Below are 23,115 nucleotides of genomic sequence, written 5' to 3' on the forward strand. Positions count from 1 at the left end.
AGCCCGCTCAGCTCAGCAGCCGCTGTTATGTCCTGGGGGCTGCTGGCAGCAGACGGTGCAGTAGGGCTGCAAACCATTGTCACGCTTCCGCTGCCACTCTGCTCTCCTGCTCTGACAGCAGACAGTACAACAGAGCTGCAAACCATCGTCATCGAACAACTGCTTCCGCTGCCACTCTGCTCTCCTGCTCTGGCAGCAGACGTTGTAGTAGGGCCACAAACCATCGTCACGCTTCCGCTGCCACTCTGCTCTCCTGCAGACGCCATACCACAGCAAGCATGCAGCCCACTCAGATCACAGCGGCAATTATGAGCACTGTAAACACCTCGCGCATTATCATGCAGTATGTGCAGAACCAGAACCTGCAAAAGTGGGTGAGGAGACGATGGCAGCGCGGTGACGAGAGTGATGAGGACATGGACACAGACTTCTCTCAAAGCACGGGCCCTGGCAATTTGGACATCATGGTGGTAATGGGGCAAGTTCATGCTATGGAACGCGGATTCTGGGCCTGGGAAACAAGCACAGACTGGTGGGACCGCATAGTGTTGCAGGTCTGGGATGATTCCCAGTGGCTGCGAAACTTTCGCATGCATAAGGGCACTTTCATGGAACTTTGTGACTTGCTTTCCCCTGCCCTGAAGCGCAAGAATACCAAGATGAGAGCAGCCCTCGCAGTTCACAAGTGAGTGGCAATAGCCCTCTGGAAGCTTGCAACGCCAGACAGCTACCAGTCAGTCGGGAATCAATTTCATAGAATCATAAAAGTGTAGGACTGGAAAGGTCATCGAGTCCAGTCTCCTGCCTTCACAGCAGGACCAAGTACCATCCCTGACAGATTTTTGCCCCAGATCCCTAAATGGCCCCCTTAAGGATTGAACTCATAACCCTGGGTTTAGCAGGCCAATGCTCAAACCACTGAGCTATCCCTCGCTGAAGGGAAAGCGCTGTTGTGTGTTCACACTGTCAGCTGCCTGCACAATAGCGTGTTCACACTTGTGGCACTTGCAGCGGTATTCAGAATGGTGCAGTCTGGGCAGCTATCCCACAGATCATCTCTTCCTCTTCTGCCGCTAAGAGTTATGGGAAGGCAGAGGGGGTACCGGGGCATCCTGGGTCCTCTCCCAATGCCCCGGGATGCATTGCTTTGCATCCCAGCAATCCCTGGGCTTCTGTCTGCATTTGGCACCATCTTTCAACGGTCTGTGTACTGCGTGCTCTGCCTCTTCAGTCTGCAGGAATGGATCCTGCACTGTTAACCAATATGCTGCTCGCTCTCACTAACACATCCCGAGTGGTAGTGGAGTTATTCCTTAAACTACAAAGGCAAGATGACATTGATCTCGCCACGTGTAGTAGCTACAACACGAGATTGCTTGTTTCCTGAGCCCAAAAGCGGCGTTCCACTGTGGTCAGCACATCCATGAATGCCACAGGCACTGAGTGGTGGGATCACATTGTGATGCACGTCTGGGATGACAAACAGTGACTGCAGAACTTCCGGATGAGGAAAGCCACATTCATGGGACTGTGTGATGAGCTCGCCCCAGCCCTGTGGTGCAAGGACATGAGAATGAGAACTGCCCTGTCATTGGAGAAGCGTGTGGCAATTCCTATCCCCACATTTTCCACAAGCTGTGTTCATTATGGAAGATATCTCGCTGCTGAGGGTGAGCAGGGAATCAAGGGAGGGTCTTCTCCAAGACTGTGGCTTCCACCCTGCCCTTATGCGGCTCGCCAGTGTGCAGCAATGGTCCCGCCCCAGTGACAGCAGAGCGGCGCGGAAAAGTTACCCTTAATGAGGCAAGAAACAAAGCAGCTCTGTCAAAGAACCTGTGGCAGAGGATTGCCCTGTATCTCCATGAGAATTTCCTGGAGATCTCTGAGGGAGATTCCTGTGAAGTGCGGGAGTCAATCAACACCCTATTCTGCCACTCAGACAAGGCATGTGGTGGTACACGCATCATACAGACACAAGCCTGCTTTCAGCAACCCTCCTGCCCACAACTCGCTCCAGCGATTCCCAAAATCAAAGCCACTTACCAGGGGCCTCCTCTCCTGTTTGCACTCCACCAAGCTCCAATAGCTGTGACTGGCTAGCCGCCTCCAGGGTAGAGAAGAGCTCCTGGCTGCATGAATCTCTGACCTCCGAGTCATCCTCTGCCTCTGGGTCCCCCCGCCCCACTCCACATCCTCATCCAAGATTTCCTCCTCCTGGCTCGGTCCACTCTCGACTGGCACACAAGCCACCGAAGTATCCACAGTGGCCTTCACAGTGGAGGTGGAGTTGCCACCGAGTATCATGTCCAGCTCTTTGTAGAACCAGCAGCTCATGGGCACAGCACCGGAGTGGTGGTTTGCCTCCCGCGCCTTGTGGTAGGCATTCTGCAGTCCTTCACTTTGACCCTGCACTGCAACGTGTCCCAGTCATTGCCCCTTTCTATCGTTCATCGTGAAATCTGTCCATAAGTATCATAATTCCTACAGCTGGAGCGCAGCTGGGACTGGACAGCCTCCTCTCCCCAAATGTTGATGGGTTCCAGCAGCTCAGCATTGCTCCAAGCGGAAGATCGCCTGGTGCCTGGAGCAGGCATAGTCACCTGGAAAGATGCACTGAGACCACTGTGCACATCACCAAGCAAACAGGAAGGGGACTTCCAAAATTCCCAAGGAATTTAAGGGGTGGGATCACAGTTGGTCACCTGAGGGCAGGGGAGTAGAGCTCAAACTGATGGCCAAAGAGGCAAGAACAGGCATTGTGGGACACCCCCCGGAGGCCAATCGCAGCACTGTAATCGGCCAGGGTGTCTACACTGGCACCGTGGTGTTGTAGCCTCGTCACAGGAAGCTGTATGCCTCTCGTTGGGGTGGGTTTTTTTAAAAGCACTGCAACTGCGCAGTTTCTGCGCACTAAGTGGCTTGGCAGTGCGTACACCTCGGGAGTTACACCGCAGAAAGCTGCTTTACTGCGCAGAAACTTGCCAGTGTAGACAAGGCCTTGGTTTAACATCTCCTCTAAAGTACTGTACTTTTGATAAAACACCCCTCTCTCACACTACTGCACTAACTCACTACGGTTAGTTCTACACCGCAGCTGGGTGCAAGCCTCCCAGCAAAGGTAGACAGACTCACACTAGCGAGACTTGAGCTAGCATGCTAAGAATAGCTGCGTGGATGTTGCGGCTCTGACAGAGACTCAGGCTAGACGCTCCAGCTCAAACCCAGCCCAAGCCTCTGCAGGAGCTGCCACATCCACACAGCTATTATTAGCGTGCTACCTTAAGCCCCACTAGCATGAGTTTGTCTAACCGGGCTGGAAAGCTCACTCCCAGCTGCAGTGTAGACACCTCAGAAGAGTCGAGGTCCTGAAATGGGACTTCCGTCCACATTATCTAACTTGACCCTTCCCTGAATCCTTCATTATATGACTTGACCCTTCTCTAGCAGCTTCTATCTGAAGATGTCTCAGAGCACCTTGCAAACATTAATGAACTAAGGACCTGTCTATACTGGAAAGTTTTGCACCGTTGTCACAACAAACACCTAATGTAGACACAGGGCACTGGTGTCAAAAGTGACACGCACCAGTTCAGATTATGCTAGTGCAAGCCACATTTTAGATTGGTGCAAGACACCTACATCACTAGGGTTTGCACCAGTGCAACTACATTGGTATGGCTACATAGTACAAACAACCTCAGTGTAGAAAATTGCATGTGGGATATAGGAAAGCATTTTACAGAAGGAGAAACTGGGGTACTGTAGTGAGGTGGAGTGGCCTCCCACAGACCCGGAGGGGGAGGAGCCCCTCACTGAGCCCTAGTGGGCGGAACCAGAGCATGCTCACCCCTCCCGCCAGAAGTCAGTGGGCAGGACAGGAAGTATAAAAGGTGGGTCTGGGCACTCAGTTGGGCTGCAGCCACCAGAGGAGCAAGATGCCTCTTGCTTGCTCCCAAACTGGGAGACTGCTGCAGGCCCATGGGGAGTTGAGGACTGGCCAGAGCCGCATGCTGACCAGACCACACCACAGAGGAGTTGCCAGGACTACCACAGGCCTTCTACCCTGACGATCTGGACAATCCTCTACAGACCCAAGTACACCCCGAGGAGCAGTTAGGAAGTGGTCCTGGGACAGCCGGTTCGTTGTTGCCATAGACCCAGTCAGCGTGTTGCGGTCAGGATCCCAGCTGACCCAGTGGCAGCCCCTTCTGCCACTGTTAGGGCCCTGGGCCGGGATGCAGTGGGGTGGGTGGGCCTGCGTCCTGGGGTGGCAGTCTCCCCCTCTCTAGGCTAAGAGGCCAGTGCTTGTCAGGAATCCGACGGAGCTAGGATGCCTGAACCCCTTACTGCTTGACCCTGAACAGAAGCCTAAGCTATAGACTCTCATTGCCCCGCCCTGACTGAGCCAAACCTGAGCCATTCTTTTTGGGTGACAGATCTGAGGAACTGTCCCAAATTGAGGTGTCATTAGAGGAAGTTTTAGAACAAATTGATAAACTAAACAGTAATAAGTCTCCAGGACCTGATGGTATTCATCCAAGAGTTCTGAAGGAACTCAAATGTGAAATTGCAGGACTACTAACTGTCATCTGTAACCTATCATTTAAATCAGCTTCTGTACCAAATGACTGGAGGATAGCTAATGTGATGCCAATTTTTAAAAAGGGCTCCAGAGGTGACCCTGGAAACTACAGGCCAGTAAGGCTCACTTCAGTACCGGGCAAACTGGTTGAAACTATCGTAAAGAACAAAAGTGTCAGACACATAGATGAACATAATTTGTTGGGAAATAGTCAAATGTTTTTTGTAAAGGAAATCATGCCTCACCAATCTATTAGAATTCTTTGAGGGGGTCAAAAAGTATGCGGACAATGGAGATCCAGTGGATATAGTGTATTTACATTTTCAGAAAGCCTTTGACAAGGTGCCTTACTAAAGGCTTTTAAGCAAAATAAGCAGTCATGGGATAAGAGGGAAGGTTCTCTCATGGATTGGTAACTGATTAAAAGATAGGAAACAAAGGGTAGGAATAAATGGTCAGTTTTCAGAATGGAGAGAGATAAATAGGGGTGTCCCCCAGGGATCCGTACTGGGCCCAGTCCCATTTAACATATTCATAAACGATCTGGAAAAAGGGGCAAACAGTGAGGTGGCAAAATTAGCAAACGGTACAAAACTACTCAAGATAGTTAAGTCCCAGGCAGACAGCGAAGAGCTACAGAAGGATCTCACAAAACTGGGTGACTGGACAACAAAATGGCAGATGAAATTTAATGTTGATAAATGCAAAGTAATGCAAATTAGAAAACATAATCCTAATTATACATATACAATGATGGGGTCTAAATTAGCTGTTACCACTCAAGAAAGAGACCTTGGAGTCATTGTGGATAGTTCTCTGAAATCATCCACTCAATGTGAAGCGGCAGTCAAAAAAGCGAACAGAATGTTGGGAATCATCAAGAAAGGGATAGATAATAAAACAGAAAATATCATATTCACTCTATATAAATCCATGCTACATCCACACCTTGAATACTGCATGCAGATGTGGTCGCCCCATCTCAAAAAAGATATACTGGAATTGGAAAAGGTTCAGAAAAGGGCAACAAAAATTATTAGGGGTATAGAACGGCTTCCGTATGAAGAGAGATTAATGAGACTGGGACTTTTCAGCTTGGAAAAGAATCGACTAAGGGGGGATATGATGGGGTCTATAAAATCATGAGCGATATAGAGAAAGTAAATAAGGAAGTGTTATTTATTCCTTCTCATAATACAAGAACAAGGGGCCACCAAATTAAATTAATAGGTAGCAGGTTTAAAACAAAACACAAGGAAGTATTTTTTCACGCAATGTACTGTCAACCTCTGGAACTCCTTGCCAGAGGGTGTTATGAAGGCCAATACCATAACAAGGTTCAAAAGGGAGCTAGATAGATTCATGGAAGATAGGTCCATCAATGGCTATTAGCCAGGATGGGCAGAAATGGTGTCCCTAGCCTCTGTTTGCCAGAAGCTGGGATTGGGTGACAGGGGATGGATCACTTGATGATAACTTGTCTATTCATTCCCTTTGGGGCACCTGCCATTGGCCATTGTCAGAGGACAGGATACTGGGCTTGATGGACCTTTGGTCTGACCCAGTATGGCCGTTCTTATGACTAAGGGCCTGGCCTCCCTACCTGTGTTTCGTTGCTGGGCCCTTACCACAGGCCTGAGCTATAGACTCGAGTGGTAGACTGTTGTCACTTCGCTAATGCCCCATGGTAGGCGACGAACAGACACGTGGTGAGGCAGAGTGCCCTCCCACGGACCCGGATGGGGAGGATCCCCCACCGCTAAACCACCACAGGCACAGAGAGGTAAAGTGACTCACCCAAGGTAACAAGAATGTGTCAGTGGCAGAGCCAGGAATAGAACCCAGGTCTCTGTCTCGCAACCCTAATCATAAGATGATAAAGAATAGGACAGAGCAACTCATTCATGCAGCACAAACTGCTGCCTCCAGCTGCCAGAAATATAATTTGGAACTATTTTTCACCACACAGGCCATCTGTTTTGATTGGCTGGATTTCATGTTATGATCCAGGATTAAGAAGAAAGGCTGTTCAGTGCCAAAGTCTCCAATCAGGAATCCTAACTAATATTAAATTACAAGAGGAAAATGAATGGGAGGGACCCATCCAAAACAGCAAAACACTAAAGTTGTGAATGAGATAGAACTCCGCAATGAAACTGGGCACAGATGAACTTTTTCTCCTGGTGCCCAGGCATCGGATCTGAGGCTGGGAATCTAGAACTTCTATTACAGTCCATATGATGTATAATAAGCCTGGGAAATTCAGTGGTGCTGGAGGTTATTGAGTCATATGCTGAAGGTAGATTTTAAACAGGGCTGGATAATTTTATGACTATTAATAATGTCTGTAGATTTGCAAGCTAAGATAATGATAGGGGTAATCAAGCTGCTGCCCTCTAAGTTGGGCAAGGCATAATGATTGCCTAACATCTTCACCCACAGCTCTTTAGTGGCTTCCTACTCACTTCCGGCTGCTATTCAGGGAGATGGGGATAGCTCTTAAGTCCTGAGTGGTCAGAGACCACCTCTTACCCTACACTCCCTCCCTCGTCCATCTGGGTGTCACGTGGTTCTCTGGCATAGTGAGGGCAACCTTTGTTTTAATACTTGGTTTCTAGTGTAGTTGAGACCATGTAATTTGGGAACTGTGCTACAGTCCTAGGTCATCACAAACAAAAAATGTGACAACATACAGATGTTCCCTAACCATGCCAGAAAATTGCACTGGCACAATTCGACCTATAGTGTAGAGGGAGTGTGTCTGAGAGACCCAGATACAGGAAGTGACCAGTCCTTACCTAGACCCAGCAGTCTTAGAAGCACATGGGATCCAGTGGTTGGGTCTTCTCACAACATACTGGTGTCTGTCCAGAGAGGGGAACTGGGCCAGGTTGTGGCTCTACCCATTAACAATCTTTCCTTTCTTCCACACTTAGTATTTCCTGTTTATTTAGACTGTAAGCTCTAGGACAGTGCCTGTCTATTATGTGTTTGTACAGTGCCTACCACAATGAGGCTATGATATTGGTTGGGACCACTAAACACCACTGTAATAATAATAAATACCATCTTCACCACCATCCAGAGAGGGCAACATCATATTATTGGCATGTTTTTAATACTTCGTACTTGGATTCAAAGGCTCTGTAAAAGTGAATGAAATCAGTCCATCAGCCTCATGCTGAAAAACTGATCACTTGCAGTGGACCAGGAAGGAATTCTTTGACTACCCCAAATCCAGCATCTGCACAAATGACCAAGTGCATTATGGAGGGAGAGGGTTTTGCCTTGCTCTGAAGTATCCGCTATTGGCCATTTCTGGAAGACTAGGTCAACTGAATGAACAAACAAATCCTATATAAAAAGTGAAGCTGGCATGGGAATTAGGTGTCCCCAACAACCATAGAGAAAGGATCAGATCGGGTAGAAGAGGGATACTGACCTGCCATTCCTCAGTATCACTGTAGAGGGTTACAGGAATCTCCTGGGGGTTGTAGAAATGTTTTGCCCTCTCGGTTGTTACCACACGCACTTTCAGCTAACGAGAGAAAAGGAGGAGGAGAGACAAACAATTACAGTATATAACATAAAAGCCCCGAGCCAGGCAAGGGAAGGAGGACTTGGGTGGCAAAGAGTTTTATATCAGGCCCTCACACCAAGACTTCACCCTACTATTCATATTTGCATAACCACTTCCAGTCACTGCTGAAAGGTCAGGCACCAACAGGTGCAATGCAAGCCAGATACTCATTTCTGTTCTTCACATGAACAGGCTGGGCCTTAGTCATTTGGTTCCTAGCATATGCAAATAACCAACCAGCAGTTGGGCCAGTGAAGATGACCAAAACAGACAAAAAAGAGGCGTGGTTTAGAAAAGAGGGCTGCCAGGAAAAACAAAGCTCCATATAAGATCCTTGTTTGATCATGAGATGTGTATGGAAAGAGGGTGTGAAAGTGCCTGGCTCTGGAAGGCCCTATTAACCAGAGCACCTCATGGCCGTGGACAAGAAGACACCATAAGAAAACCTTTTGTTTCCCAGGGCTATTTCTGTCTGGCAGGATTTTTGTTCATCCATCTATGAATAACTACATCTGCTGCATTTGCAATTAAACTCCATGCAAACAGTCTGTCTACCATGCGAGATTATGGGTGTAACTCAATGGTTTTAACTACAAGGAGGCTTTTCTCAAATTCTCTGGCTGTTGTCCTACTACCAATGAGGATGCACACTTACTACCTATTATGGAGTGTGATGCTGGCATACCAGGTACCAGCTCATGCCAAGATCCCCATGCCTCAACTGAATACTTACAAATATATGGTTGAAATCAGTCAGGCTCACCTGTGTGTTAGTATTGTTAAAATAGGTACTAGAATAAGAATGCATTTAGTGTTTAGATTTTATGGAATGCTTGTAAGTTGCTGCATGTATTAATCTCATTTATCATATCTGTATCCCATATCACAAGGTAATATTTGAGTGTTTTCACTGTAACCCTCTGTGTAAATCACCAGACGGGAGAGAGACATTAACTAGTGTAAAGTGCTTATCTCCAACAGAAAGTGGCCAACAAGGAAGGCCCATCAACAGTAGATGGACTAGAGTGGAACATTAAAGAGGACAAAAGACTTTGTTCTTTACTGATGATGGCCAGTATATGCTAGCACTTCCTGCCATTATTTCCACCAGTGATGGGAGAATTTGAAGAAAACCTTTGTGTAGGCACATCCATAGTAATAGACTTGATTATGGGCTTTCTAAGTGTGCTCATCATGCTAGCTGCTATACGCTTCTGTTGTCACCAAAAGCTGCTGACCATTTCCAACAGCAGCAGTTGAGGCTTGGGAACAGGTTAACGTATCTCCCAAACAGTGACTGTTTTATAGTCTGTTTTATCTTTTCAGTCTGTTTTATCTTCCTAGCAATGACAATTCTAGGCTCATCTTCCTCCACCCTTGTTACCTAGGATGACCTGGGGCAGTGGAAAATTCCAGCCCCCAAACTTCAGGGTCTTTGATCACTTTACTGTTTATTTCAGAATCTAAGGAGGGCTGGTCTACATATAGAAATTTACATGTATATACTATGCGGGTATATTTATACTGATACAGGTGTAGCAGTACATCATACTGGATTGACAGTCTTATTCTGGAATAAAAGTGCTTTTTTCCAGTTTAGTTTATGTGGCTTTGAAAGCGGGAATGTCAAAGCATAGTTGGGGCACGTACCTATGAACTGCAATCTAACAAGCAAGAGGCTAGCTGGAGTCAGCCAGCACTATCTGAGTGCATGTCTTTCAGCTCTTCCTCCTCCAGGCTGGGTTCTGTGGTTGCTTGTTCTTCACAGCAGGGCACTATCCAGTTATTCTGCATCATACTCTGGGACATTATGCTCTTTCTGCAATGTCTGCTCATTTGCCATAGCTTTCATTTGAAATCACACACATTTCTGGCCCTTTCCAGTGTCAAAATCATTTTCAGAGCAACAACCACAGTTTCCCCATTAACCTCACTTTGCACAAAACTGTTTCCAGCCAAACAGCAGCAGCAAAGGTGCTAACTGCACTATCTGCTACCCTATTTGCCTCAATGAGGTGTTTACCTCAGAGCCTACACAGCCTATTTAAATGCTGATTTTATACAGCAATTGCATTCTTTAGGTTTGTCTACAAGGTGTGTCAATGTGCACCGAAGGGGTGGAAATTGTAGAGCATTCTAAAATGTTGTGCTGAAACTGCCCCATGTAGACCTGGCTGACACACTCTAAAAGGTTCTTAGCGTGTGTTGATGTAGTCCCAATGTTAACATGCACTAGGAATCTTTTGGAGCGTGCTAGCATAATTGTGGTCAGATCTATACTATAGACTTCAGCCAGAATACTAATATTGGATGACATTTCTATATTAATAAAAGCCCTAGCTTAACCACAAAATATTGGGTTAAATGCAGGAATCACTGGGTGCAATTCTCCTTGTTCAGTAACTGGTATAGACTATACCAGCAAAAGCACTGTTTTGCTGCTATAAGCTGCAACTACACTAAGGCTATGTCTACACTGCACTTTCAGCAGTAAAACTTTCGTCAGTCAGGGGTGTGGGGGGGAAAAAAACAAAACACTCCTGACCGACAAAAATTTTACTGACAAAAAGCGTTGGTGTAGACAGCACTTTATCAGCAGGAGACGCTCTCCCAACGACAAAGCTACCGCCCCTCATTGGAGGTGGTTTTATTTTGTCGGCAGGAGAGCTTTTTTTTCTGGCTAATGAAGAGTGGCTACACTGCACACCTTACAGCGGCACTGCTGTTGCAGCACAGCTGTCACTCTAAGGTGCACTGTGTAGACAGAGCCTTAGAGGGTTTGCCAGTATAGCTATAACTAAACTTTCTAGTGTACACAAAGCCTACACTGGTTAGGGGTGTGATATATTAATTATTATTATTATTGCCCATTTAGTTATACCAGTAAGAGCTCTAGTGTATATGCAGTTATACCGATATAAAGGTGCCTTATAGCAATATAGTTTATTTCAGTTCCTGAACCAAAATAAGCTATATAGTGATATAAGAATTTTCATACTGATATAATTGTGTACACAACCAGAGTTTTTTGCTGCATTAACTATACCGGTACAGATAAGGCAGCAAACTTTTATAGTGTAGACAAGCCCTTCGAAACACAAACATAACTGTAGCCAAGGCACTTAAAAACCACTCTCTTTCTGCCATTTCTTTCACAGATTTTAAGGCCAAAAGTGACCATTCTGATCATCTAGTTTGACCTCCTGTATAGCACAGGCCAGAGAAGTGCACCCAGTGATTCGTGCATTGAACCCAATATTTTGTGGTTAAGCTAGGGTGCATCTTTTCAAAAGACATTCAATCATGATTTTAAAACTCCAAGTGATGGAGAATGTAACACATTCCTGGGTAAGCTGTTCCAGTGTTTAACTATTCCCACTGTTAAATTCTTTTCTGTAGCGATGGACTCCTTGCTTACTCATCTTAAGTGGGACTTTCATGTCCCTTTACCTAAGTTGGAAAGAAATCAGTATTCTTTCCTTTCTATATATCTGTAACAGCCTCTGTTTGCCTTCATAACAGTTGTGTTGCTTGATTTTAGGGGATTAATATTATTATTTATATAAGTTAAAAGGCTTGCCAATTGATCTGATCAGAAGATATGGTTCTTGTCCCGAAATCAGGTTACATAGAGTCTTGCAAGAACCCCGCAGGATGTATGACAAGGACATTTATGCTGAGAACACAATACAGCCGTAGAGACTTTTACTGACGTAAGTGGAAAAGTAATCAAATGGAAAGTAATCAACCAGAATTAAAAAGGAAATAGTACTCTTTTGGAGGTACATGTGGTATCCTTTACTATAAAACTTCCTAGATTAACATACTCTCATCCTTCCTTGAGAACCTGGTGGTAAGAGACAAAGGACCAGCCTCATTTCTGGCATGCCAAAAGAGTCCGATGGTCCAGGTTCCTCAATGCTTGAGTGGAAGGTGAAAAATTTAGGGGAAGCTAGAGAGCTAGAAAGCCAGAAAACTAAGCCAAAAAAGACCCAAGAAAAAACTAACCTAACCCTAATTATGGTGGTTTGCCCTCTTATGTGCCCAACCTTCCATGTCCAATTTCTTCACCCACATCAAATCGGGGTGTTCATTGTCACATCTGTTATTTCTGGCCTGAATCAGCTTGGTGGTTATTTCCATGTTCTTTGTGGTGTACCTGTGAAATTTATAGAGCACAATCGCTTGGCAACTTCTCTATGCCAAAGGTCACAAACATATGTACACTAACTTGCTTTAGCTCATCATACAGGATGTGGCCTATAGGTTTCTTCCGTTACTGCAAAAAAATACTCTAATACAAAGTTATAAAGCTATAAAGCTATTATCAACAAACCCATAAGAAAGGATATAATCAAGCAAGCAAGCAGGCGGGCTACAAAAGACATTCAGTCATGATTTAAAAACTCCAAGTGATAGAGAATTTAACACATTCCAATGATTAATTATTCCCACTGTAAAATTCTTTTCTGCAGGGATGGGCTCCTTGCTTACTCATCCTAAGTGGGACTTTCATGTCCCTCCACCTAAGTTGGAAAGAGATCAGTATTCTTTCCTTTCTATATACCAGTAACAGCCTCTGTTTGCCTCTATAATAGCTAAAATAGAAAATGAGCATGTGACTCCTCTGTTTAACTGCTGATACAAGCTGATGTACACGTCACCTGGTAAAAGAAGCGTGCTGGAGTCACAAGTTGTGTGTTTTACATGAGGAGACTCAGCAAATACCCAGAGGCTAGTGGAGTGCAAGACTTCATCTAGGGCTAAGCTTGGATCTCCTGCTTTGCTGTCTCTACACAGAGACCACTAGCCAATGCTCTGCCAGCCTGATTTTTGCCCACATTTATGTGAGTGCCATTTTAAAGAGTCAAGAAAGCAGTGATTTGACTTGTATTAGTAACCCTGAGCAAATACATAAGTGACCATCAGAATTTTCCACTGGCCTGGATAAAACAGCACTTTTTTTCTGCTTCAACAGCCATGTTTATGAAGAAAACCTTTAAAATTTTAACTGATGCACTGTTAACTTCCTGAGTCTGCAGAGAGCCTAACCTGATGGCTATAAGATGTATTAACTACCTCATTCATCTCAATGAATGGTTGAATCTGAAACCTAATGATTACAACATTGATATTTAAATTGTCAACTATTTCACTGCTGATCGTTTTAGCACAAACTTCTATCTAACATGCTTATCCTACAACCCTAAACCTCTCAGCACATCTCCTAATGATCCAAAAACTTCAGCTGTTTTCTACCCAAGTTCCTCTGACAACTGTCGTAAGACAGTTCTCTGTTGTCAGCACAAAAATCTGCAGCAAGTTAAAACTGAGGGCCTGTTTTAGAGTAACTGGAAAGACTCCCATTGACTTTATTTGACTTTGGCTCAGGCCCTGAAATTGTCCAGACAGTAGAAGATAAATTGAATTTATTGCCAAAATAAATAACCGGGGCTCCTAGACTGAATGGATTCTTTATATTTCATTCAGTAAAAACCTCTATTTTTAAATTTAAATGAAGCTGCCACAAAATCTGCAGACTCCTGCACAGGAGGATCACAGAATCCAGGAGCCTTGCTATCAAATTTGGATCCAGCTTGCTGAAAAGTTTGTTTATGATCAAAATATTCACAGAGAAGGGATGTGCTTTGATCTAGACTCCTACAGAATGGGTAGTTTTCTCTCTTCCTGTCACCTACAGAGTGGAGGGAAATCCTTCAGATACCAGTACAGGATGGGGGTGAGGAGAGAGAGAGAAAGTATGCTGCGGGATCTATGATTCAGGCATCTCCTGTTGCTAAGATGGAAATCCAGAAAGCTGGGGATGAGGGCTGGGGGAATGGACAATCCCTGCATAACCTACATTCCATACACGTAGCAGCACATAACCTAAGGTTCTGACATGACCTCTTCCTGTCTCTGCATCACTTTCTTCTGTCCATTCCCACCCCCATCCCCCTCCCAATCTGGTCTGGAACCTTAAACCTCTTTCAGTTACTGGAACTGAAAAGCTTAACTAAGGCCCCCCAACATGCCAGCTGAACTTTCTTTCCAACAGCTGACAAGATACAGCACTGCTACCCTGACAACTCTGTGTACCTTCAACAGCCTTTCCAGATTTGCTATTGCCACCACCAATCAGTTTCACAATTTCCAAAATATCGTCTCCTATGTCCAAATCTCATGGGGTACCTTGAGCTCTGGAGTGAAGGAATCCCAAACATATGAATCATCCAAAGGATATTAAACCAGGCCATCTAGCAACCCAACAAGCAATATAAATGCATTATGTATTTGGCCTATGTTTAAGAAAGATGGTGCCACAAATTCTCTCTCTTTTTTTTTTTTTCAATGAACCACGATAATTGGGTTGGTTCCAAAATGTGAGAGCATTCTGAATTTTCCTTTTACTTTAAAGCAAAAGCTATTATAGTTCCCTTTTTTTTGGAATGTAAGTCTATTCACTCCTGGCTAATACTGCCATCTGCTGGATAAACTGGTTACTCTAGGCAATGATAAAAATTTTAAAATGTGCATACAGATGCTTTTATATTTTTATAGCTTGTCCTCTTCCGTTTTACACTAGCATCCAACTTTTAAGTTCTATGTCTCAACTACTGAGACTACTTATATTGCACAATCTGAACTACAAATTTGGAGTTTCAAAGAGCACATGGCACTTTTTACTATATGTATCTCGTAAATTCAGGTTTGCTGACTTTACTGACATCTACATTTTTACATCGGTGAGCCCTGTAAAGCCCACATAATGATGAGAGACAAAGCTGGTTTCCATCATGTATTGTGTGATATCAACAAAACGGTCAGATAAACTCTTATTGTGAGAATCTTTATTACTGATCATGGTGAAAGAGACAGAAAAATGCTCAGCCTAATTTTTAGACCCCAGGACCAGCATCTAGAATCAGCTTTAAAATTCTAACTGACCTAATCTGATCTCCACTAAGAGAGGATAAAAAGGAAACAGGAAGATATCATATTTACAGTTTCTCTTCTAACTCACTGGAGCATACGTTACTCACCCCAGGAATCTCCAGCAATTCCGAGACAAGAATAGGCAACTTCAGGGCAGCCACACTTCCAGTAACACCCACCAGGACATGGTGGTACTTTTGTGGTGTGGGCAAGCTGTTTTGTGGGGAAGGCTGTGGCTCTGAAAGGGTTAAGGGCTCCATTATGCACCTTGGCGACAATCAAATCTACAAACAAGGAGAAACAGTCTTCAAACTTTGAGCTGGATTTACCTAATGATAGACGTGCAGAGAAATTGCTGATTTGCTTCCCTATACAGAATATCAGTAAGTGGCCTCAAAACACTCTTCAGTTCAGAACAATATAAACTGATCCAAGAAGTGTCACACTTCTTTCAGTAATCAGGTGGGAGGGTCACCATAACATTCTGCTCCTCCGCAGTTACCTATTATTCTAAAGGCCACATCAGGGTTAACTGTGAAATTAACTTAACAGTTTAAAAAAGATTAGGTATTATGGCTCAAAGCACTCAACGTGCATTCACCAGAAGTGACTGCTTGTGATCAAGGTTATATGAATGATGGCTGCCATTTTGGATGACTCCAGAAATTGATCCAGAGCTAAATGGATATGTTGCTACAGCATGAGCTAAAGAGTCAGATTCTGTAGTGTGGAGTACATTTGCAACATGCAAATCCTCAGAGTCAGGAACTCTCATTGAAGTAAATGGGATCCTTTCCACATCCGGAATAGCCCAATTGGTGAAAGTGAGCTAGCAAAAGTACTTACAGGATACCAGGAGGTAAAACAGGTGGTCTTGAGGTAACATTTCAAAATCTTAAGAGGAATCCCATATTATTGTCAATTAACAGAGAGGCACAATGGAAGGGATCCCTTCCAGTGTTATTAAGGGAAGCAAAATTATCAACATTACTGAAAAGTGGAAGGATCCTAGTAGATCCTAAATCAGGTCACCCAGTTTTAGGCTCGATCCTGCGAGGTGATGAGCAATCTGACCCTGATCCAGAAAAACCCTTAACCACTTGCTTAACTTTAAGTACATGAGTAGTCTCTGGCCCCCACGGCTTGGGGTCAGTATACTCAGTACCTTGCAGAATCTTCACCATTAAATAACAATAAGTTTTTAGCTAAAAGACTTGAAAATAGACAGCCTAGATTCATGCTTCAGGACATGTCAGGCTTTGTTCTGGAAGGTCAACAGAAATAAATGTAAAGAGGCTACTTCATTTGTCCAAATTGGTACAGGATTTAGAGTCTGCTGTTCTCACTTAATATGGAAAAGGCATGTGACTCAGTCGAGATGGATACGTTCAGTGTCTAATAGGAGTAATGAATGCATGTTGTTGTTTTTTAATAAATCAGTCACATGTATGCACCTTGGATCTCATACAAGAGTTATCATCATCATCATTTGCTTCATAGGAGTACCAAGAACTCAGTCAGAGATTAGGCCCCCTGATGTAATAGGTGGGCAAAACAGACCAGCAAAGTAGAGGATGAGATAGCCATGAAGCGAACACAGTTTAGCAGAAAAGCAGAAGTCACATCTTGCCACTTGCCTAACCAATGCCAGTCAAGAGTGTTAATATCTTGTGCATCACAGCAGAAGCAGATTGGAGTTACCACAAGCAATTACACTTCCTGAAATAACTGATGTATGAACTTATGTTTAAGGCACAAGACTGGGATTCAGGTCTGAGTCAATGCCCAGTTCTGCAACAGACAACCTGTGTGACACTGGGCAAGACACTTAGACTCCCTGTACTTCTGATCTATAAAATGGGGAGAATAATATTTCCTTTCTCCCACCCTTTGTCTGGCTTGGTCTACACTTAAAATTTTAGGTTGACATAGCCACATTACTGAGGGGTGCGAAACTATGCCAACCTAACCCCCACACGGGTTCAGCTATGCCAACAGAAGAATGCTTCCATCAACCTAGCTACCATCACTTGGAGAAGTGGTATTCCTTGTCCGATGAAAAAAACCCTTCCGTTAGCATAAATTGCATTTACATTACAGGGTTATGATGTCATAGCCACAGCACCATAGCAATGCCATTATACTGTAGACCAGGGGTCGGCAACCTTTCAGAAGTGGTGTGCCGAGTCTTCATTTATTCACTCAATTTAAGGTTTCACGTGTCAGTAATACATTTTAACGTTTTTAGAAGGTCTCTTTCTATAAGTCTATATAGTATATAGTAATATAACTAAACTATTGTTGTATGTAAAGTAAATAAGGTTTTTAAAATGTTTAAGAAGCTTAATTTAAAATTAAATTAAAATGCAGACACCCCCCCCCGGACTGGTGGCCAGGACCCGGGCAGCGTGAGTGGCACTGAAAATCAGCTCGTGTGCCGCCTTTGGCACATGTGCCATAGGTTGTCTACCCCTGATCTAGGTATTTATACCACACTAAACACCATGTTTGTAATGTTTTTAAATAAATATATAAAGCTAGTGGTGGAAGCTGGGGGACAATGTGATATACAACTTCCCAGACTAAATGTAAAATGCTAGGGATTTCTGGTTCTGATCCAGATCAACTGAAGTCAATGGGAGTCTTTCCATCGACTTTAGATAAGGCCCTTTATGCATGTGGTTTGGAAATGTAGCAGATTGCAAAACTTTAGTTACAATTATATACAAGATTTGCTGGATGCGTTTGGTTTATTTAATCCAAATGTTTGAATTATATATTATTTTCCAAATGCTCAAAGTGCTAAGCCCCTATTATACGTGGAGTTAGTAGTGACATCTGTAGTTAAGGTTACCATATCCCTTCCACTTTAATCTACTGTTTTCAAGTCTTTATAACCTTGCCAGACTTCAATCATTTGGGCTGGAATGCTTGGTCTTTGCCTCAAGCTGATTTTTGTTTAAAAAAACCCTGTTCTTCAGAATAAGGTCAGAGTTTTACATATGTTCAGCACAGTTTAGAGAGGCTTGCAGCTAAAATCTCTGAAGATTTCATCTGCATTTAGCATGCTCCCTAGCCTCACAGACCTTGAGTTCCCAACAGAACACTGCAACAGCAAAAGCTGCTGTCCCTTTGGCCTATGGGAAGGCATACTAAACAGAGCCAGAAGGGCCCATGAGTTCTTGTCTCAGCTCTTCCATTAATTGGTGTTGATAATTCCACGTTCCTCACAGCCCTTATTATTGAGCAAGGCCTCATTCCCCTAATTTAGAAGGCAGATAAGTATAACTCCCCCCATTTTACAGATGGGGAAAATGAGAGGTTTCACAAGGCCACTTCAGGAAGAGCTGGGAATAAAACCCTTGTCCAGATCCTCAAAGTTATTTAGGCACCTAACTCCCATTTGGAGGTGCATTTTAGAGACACATTACAGTCCCATGTGTGTCTAACATCTGACCAACATCTCGGTTAGCCATGGTGACAGGTTTCAGAGTGGTAGCCGTGTTAGTCTGTATCAGCAAAAAGAACGAGGAGTCCTTGTAGCACCTTAGAGACTAACAAATTTATCTGAGCATAAGCTTTCGTGGGCTAAGCTTATGCTCAAATAAATTTGTTAGTCTCTAAGGTGCCACAAGTACGCCTCGTTCAGTTAGCCATGTTACTTTCATAATAAATGTGCCAATCTATGTGCTTGGCTGTGCTTTCTGTACCCATTAGACCTCTCTCATCTCCACAGACAAGAATGCAATCCAACAATATTGATGTCGTCAGATGCCACCGGTGTGGTGCTCTGCTCTGTTCAATGATGATAACAGTCGGCTGCGTGCATATGTTCCCTCTGTGTGCTGCCCCGGCTCTGCAGATCGCTGACACAGCAGGCCCCGAGAGAACCCACAATGACTACAGACTCTGATAAGGTATGAAGACACCCGGCCAGGTTTATTGTCAAACGAAGCACAGTAATAGTTTCCTGCAGACTCTACAGGACATACTACGAATATGTGCCCCCTGATAATGGACCAGCTCAGTCAGTGGTGGACTCTCCACTGCCCCCTAGGCCAGACAAAGATATCCACTCAGGGATGCGTTCTTATACACAGGTACAAACAAGTTACACATCACTCCTGACCCATTGAGGTACAACCCCTCTACGCGTTAGGGTGCTGCCTCTCTCCTGGTACATGTTGGTTCGAACAAACAAGTCTATCCATCATATTATCCTTTTGACCCTGTCTTTAGGATGGGTCAGCCTGTTCCCCATTATCTCTGTGGAATGTGTTCGTACCAGGATGTTCTGGTGCCATCCTGGCACATGTATGCATGCAATTAGCAGCCTTCTTCTTGCCAACTTCTGTCAGCAGGGCCTGCCTCTGACTCACAGCTTAACTTTGCTTTATGTTAGCAAAGTCTTGACCATTACTTTAGTTCAGGCCTCAGGCCTCATACCAGGCCTCTGATACAAGGGTTTATGTTTCAGGGCCTCATCTTACTACACTCCCACACTTTTTGTCTTTTTATGGGGTGGATGTTTACCCATTGTCCCGGAAAAGCATAATGTATGGACTAAAGATAACCCAGTAGGCTAAACACTGTTATATGGTTACCTTATTTTGCCATCCATATACTCATGCCTGATCTGTCTTTAGTCTGCACATTCCCTCGTACGACTGATGAACAGATTTTATTTTCCAATTGACTGTAGTCCCTTATAGTGGGCCTGGGAATGTTAGGTCTGGGACCATGACTGAGGAATGTAGTATTCAGGTGGCACGTATTCGTAGTATGTCCGGTAGAGTCTGTGGGAACTATAACTGTCCTTTGTTTGGCAATAAACCTGGCCGGGTGCCTTCAGACCTTATCAGAGCCTGTGGTCATTGGGGGTTCTCTTGGGCGTGCTATGTCAGCGATCTGCAGAGCCGGGGCAGCACACAAAGGGAACACATGCACGCAGCCGACTGTTATCATCATTGAACAGAGCAGAGCACCACACCGGTGGCATCTGACGACATTGGTGACCCCGACAGCTGATCTGGTGAGTAAGCGAGCTGTCCGCTGTAGGAATTGCTATCTAACATGACAGAGAACCACGAGCTACGGAACCCCCTTAACTCCTCCCTACAATTCCCCAGAGAGTTTAAAAAGTATAATGGGGAAGAAACATGTAATGTAATTTTTAAAGCTAGGGCAGAGACTGTAGCCTTAAAATGTAAAATATTGCAAACTATAACCATGGCTATTAAATGGTTAAAACAGCATGCCACGAAATTGGCGGGGCAAGAAACAGTAACAACTAAAGAGTTAAAAGAATCAAAAGAAGCTACGCAGAGCCTGGAATGCTCCCACCCCCCTTGCAGGGTGGCAAGCAGCCCAGAGACAACCAGCACAGGAACAGAATAAAACACTGGAAACAGCTGCAAGGAACCTACAAAAAAATACATGTGCCGTCCTGTTATAAATATTGGTGGTAAACAGCAGGCTTCAGGTAGCTACCCTGTGCCTGCAGAATGGGGACAGAAATGGAAAAAGGTGGCCCTAGCAAAATTAAAAGATGAAACGGGGTCCACTGCAGTGCAGCCACTACCTTATGATAAAAGCCAGGTTCTGGTACAACCTAAACCAGGACCTAGACTGGTGCCTGTCAAAATGGGACAAGTAAGTGCACAGATGGAAAAAGTAGCACACAATACTTTCACTGAATTGGTAAATCAAATGAAGGAAAAAATGGAACGGTTCACAGAGCACACTACAAGACAGGAGCTGCGACTCAATCACAGGGGAGTGAAAGAAAGGAATTTCAAAGTCAAAAACTAAAATTGAGCAGGTTAACACCTAAATTGATGCATTAACATATGGAGTTGCCCAAACACAGTTAACTGCAGGAAAAAAAGGTCACTCCTGCAATCTGTTTGGCATGCAGACAAAAACAGACACCGGGGGAATAAATTCAGGTTTTACAAGAGCAGATAATTACCCCCACTATCATCTCAGAGCCAGGATAAAAACCCAGTTTCCCAACTGCTTTTACCCACGGAACCACACTCCGCACTCAGCTAAAAATATAACCTTCTTTCTCAAATATTTTTACATACCAGTATGTTTTCTTTATATCCTTTATCAGTTTGCTAAACTTGCTGCTGCTGCTGCCTGTACCTTAAGAGTTAATCTCTTTTGGCTCAATTCTCACTACCTTACTAGGTAGCTCTTGACACACACACCCCTTTTTCCCTGCCTCTTCTCCCGTCCACTCTTTCTCTGTGTTAAAAGTTAAAAGTTATAGTTTTTACAGAAACCTCCAAAAGATAAAGCAATTGAAAACAGAACAAAGCAAGAAACAAAAAGAAAACAAGATAAAAATCTTTACTTTAAATAAATCCAGTAAATTAATTATTTTAACCCTTTAGGAATGCAACAGCTAGAATTTTTCCTAACTTTCTTGAAGATATTGTTGCCAAGCAACAGAAATGCACACCCTGCTTCTAATCCTAACCACTCACTAATATTTGACATATGGACTTTTCTTATTTCCATATAGCAGAGATTTAAAATAATGTTAAATATAAGTAACTCAAAATTCCTTGTTACCAAATTAATACAATAAATTTGGCAAATATTAATACATTTTTATCAATTTTTGTTAAAAGTTTTAAATAAGATAATAACTTATTTATTCAAATGTTTAACCCTTTATATTTTTTATTTTTGTTTGTCTTATTTTGTATAGTTATGAATAGAATTTTGGTACTATTTGTTTTTAATTTTAAGTTTGTCCTGTATGTCATGTGTGTTGTCCTGCGTTGTAAGTTGTGTGTGTCGCATGACTATTTTTTATTTTTATTTTGTTGCAACAAAAGTCAATTTTATACTCTTTTAAAAATATATGTATATGTGGTACCACACTATTTTAAGATCATGGTTGGGGTATAATCGTAATATTATTAACACCAATTTTTGTGTGCAAAGTTCAAAAAAGTTTCAGTTACAAATATATGTACATATATTTCTGCCTCAACAAATAATGCAATTGCAAACAAAAAGAATTCTCTTTTACTAATCACAGTTTTGTTTTGTTTTTTAAGTTTTTTTAATTTGTTATTCAAAGAAAAAAATGTAAGAGGAAACCCCAACATTAAGGTAAAGATAATATTAACAAAATGTCAATTTCTTGTTTGGGTTTTTATAAATTTGTTTGCACTTTTAAATATAGTTATAAGAATGTGATAGCAAAAATGTTTAAAAATAACAATTTATGCATAAAGTTAACCAAACAATTTCAACAGGTTTCCACGTTTTCAACAGGTTTCCTCTTTTGGCTCTCAAACACAACAAAGCATCCTGAATGTTTAATACCCTCAAAGTATTTGCATGGACCTGTATTTAAAATTTATTTTGGTTTAATTTTATATGCTTTTCTTTTGTCATGTTATGTTAATGGGAAGCAGTGGTTGTTAAAGTTTGTGCTTCTAAACCAGGGGTGGCCAACCTCAGCCTGAGAAGGAGCCAGAATTTACCAATGTACATTGCCAAAGAGCCACAGTAATATGTCAGCAGCCCCCCATCAGCTCCCCCACCCCACTCCCGGTGCCTCCCACCCACCAGCAGCCCCACCGATCAGCACCTCCCCTCTCTCCCGATCAGCTATTTCATGGCATGCGGGGGGGGGGGGGAGGAGCGAGGGCATTGCAGGTTCAGGGGAGGGGGTGGGAAGGGGTGGAGTGGGGGCAGGGCCTGTGGCAGAGCCAGGGGTTGAGCAGTGAGCCCCCCCCCCCCCCCGCACATTGGAAAGTTGGCGCCTGTAGCACCAGCCCTGGAGTCGGTGCTTATACAAGGAGCTGCATATTAGCTTCTGAAGAGCTGCATGTGGCTCCGGAGCCACAAGTTGGCCACCGCTGTTCTAAACAGTTAACAAGAGTGAAATTGGTATCACAAGCAAACTAACTCTAAAAAGGTTGGTAAAAATTATGTTATTAACTCTTTTGCTAACACAGAATGTTCAGGGGAAAAAAGCAATACACCTTTT

General features: G+C 43.6%; 1 protein-coding gene across 11 annotated transcripts in view; it reads right to left on the reverse strand.

The window, feature by feature from the left end:
* The window catches only part of PPCDC (phosphopantothenoylcysteine decarboxylase), a 50,595-nt gene that overhangs the window by 22,077 nt on the left and 5,403 nt on the right, over nt 1–23,115 (reverse strand). For 8 of the 11 annotated variants that reach the window (XM_065559609.1, XM_042862048.2, XM_042862051.2 and 5 more), the window contains exons 2-3: nt 15,206–15,382; nt 8,025–8,120 (exon numbers count right to left, since the gene is read on the reverse strand). In XM_065559609.1, coding sequence (XP_065415681.1) covers nt 8,025–8,120; nt 15,206–15,358 — 249 coding nt within the window. In that variant the 5' untranslated portion in view covers nt 15,359–15,382. The remainder of the gene's footprint in view (nt 1–8,024; nt 8,121–15,205; nt 15,383–23,115) is intronic. The other 3 variants (XM_065559605.1, XM_042862053.2, XM_065559604.1) reach the window with 1 other exon arrangement.

Source organism: Chrysemys picta, chromosome 10 (genome assembly GCF_011386835.1).
Source record: "Chrysemys picta bellii isolate R12L10 chromosome 10, ASM1138683v2, whole genome shotgun sequence".
Lineage (NCBI taxonomy): Eukaryota > Metazoa > Chordata > Testudines > Emydidae > Chrysemys > Chrysemys picta.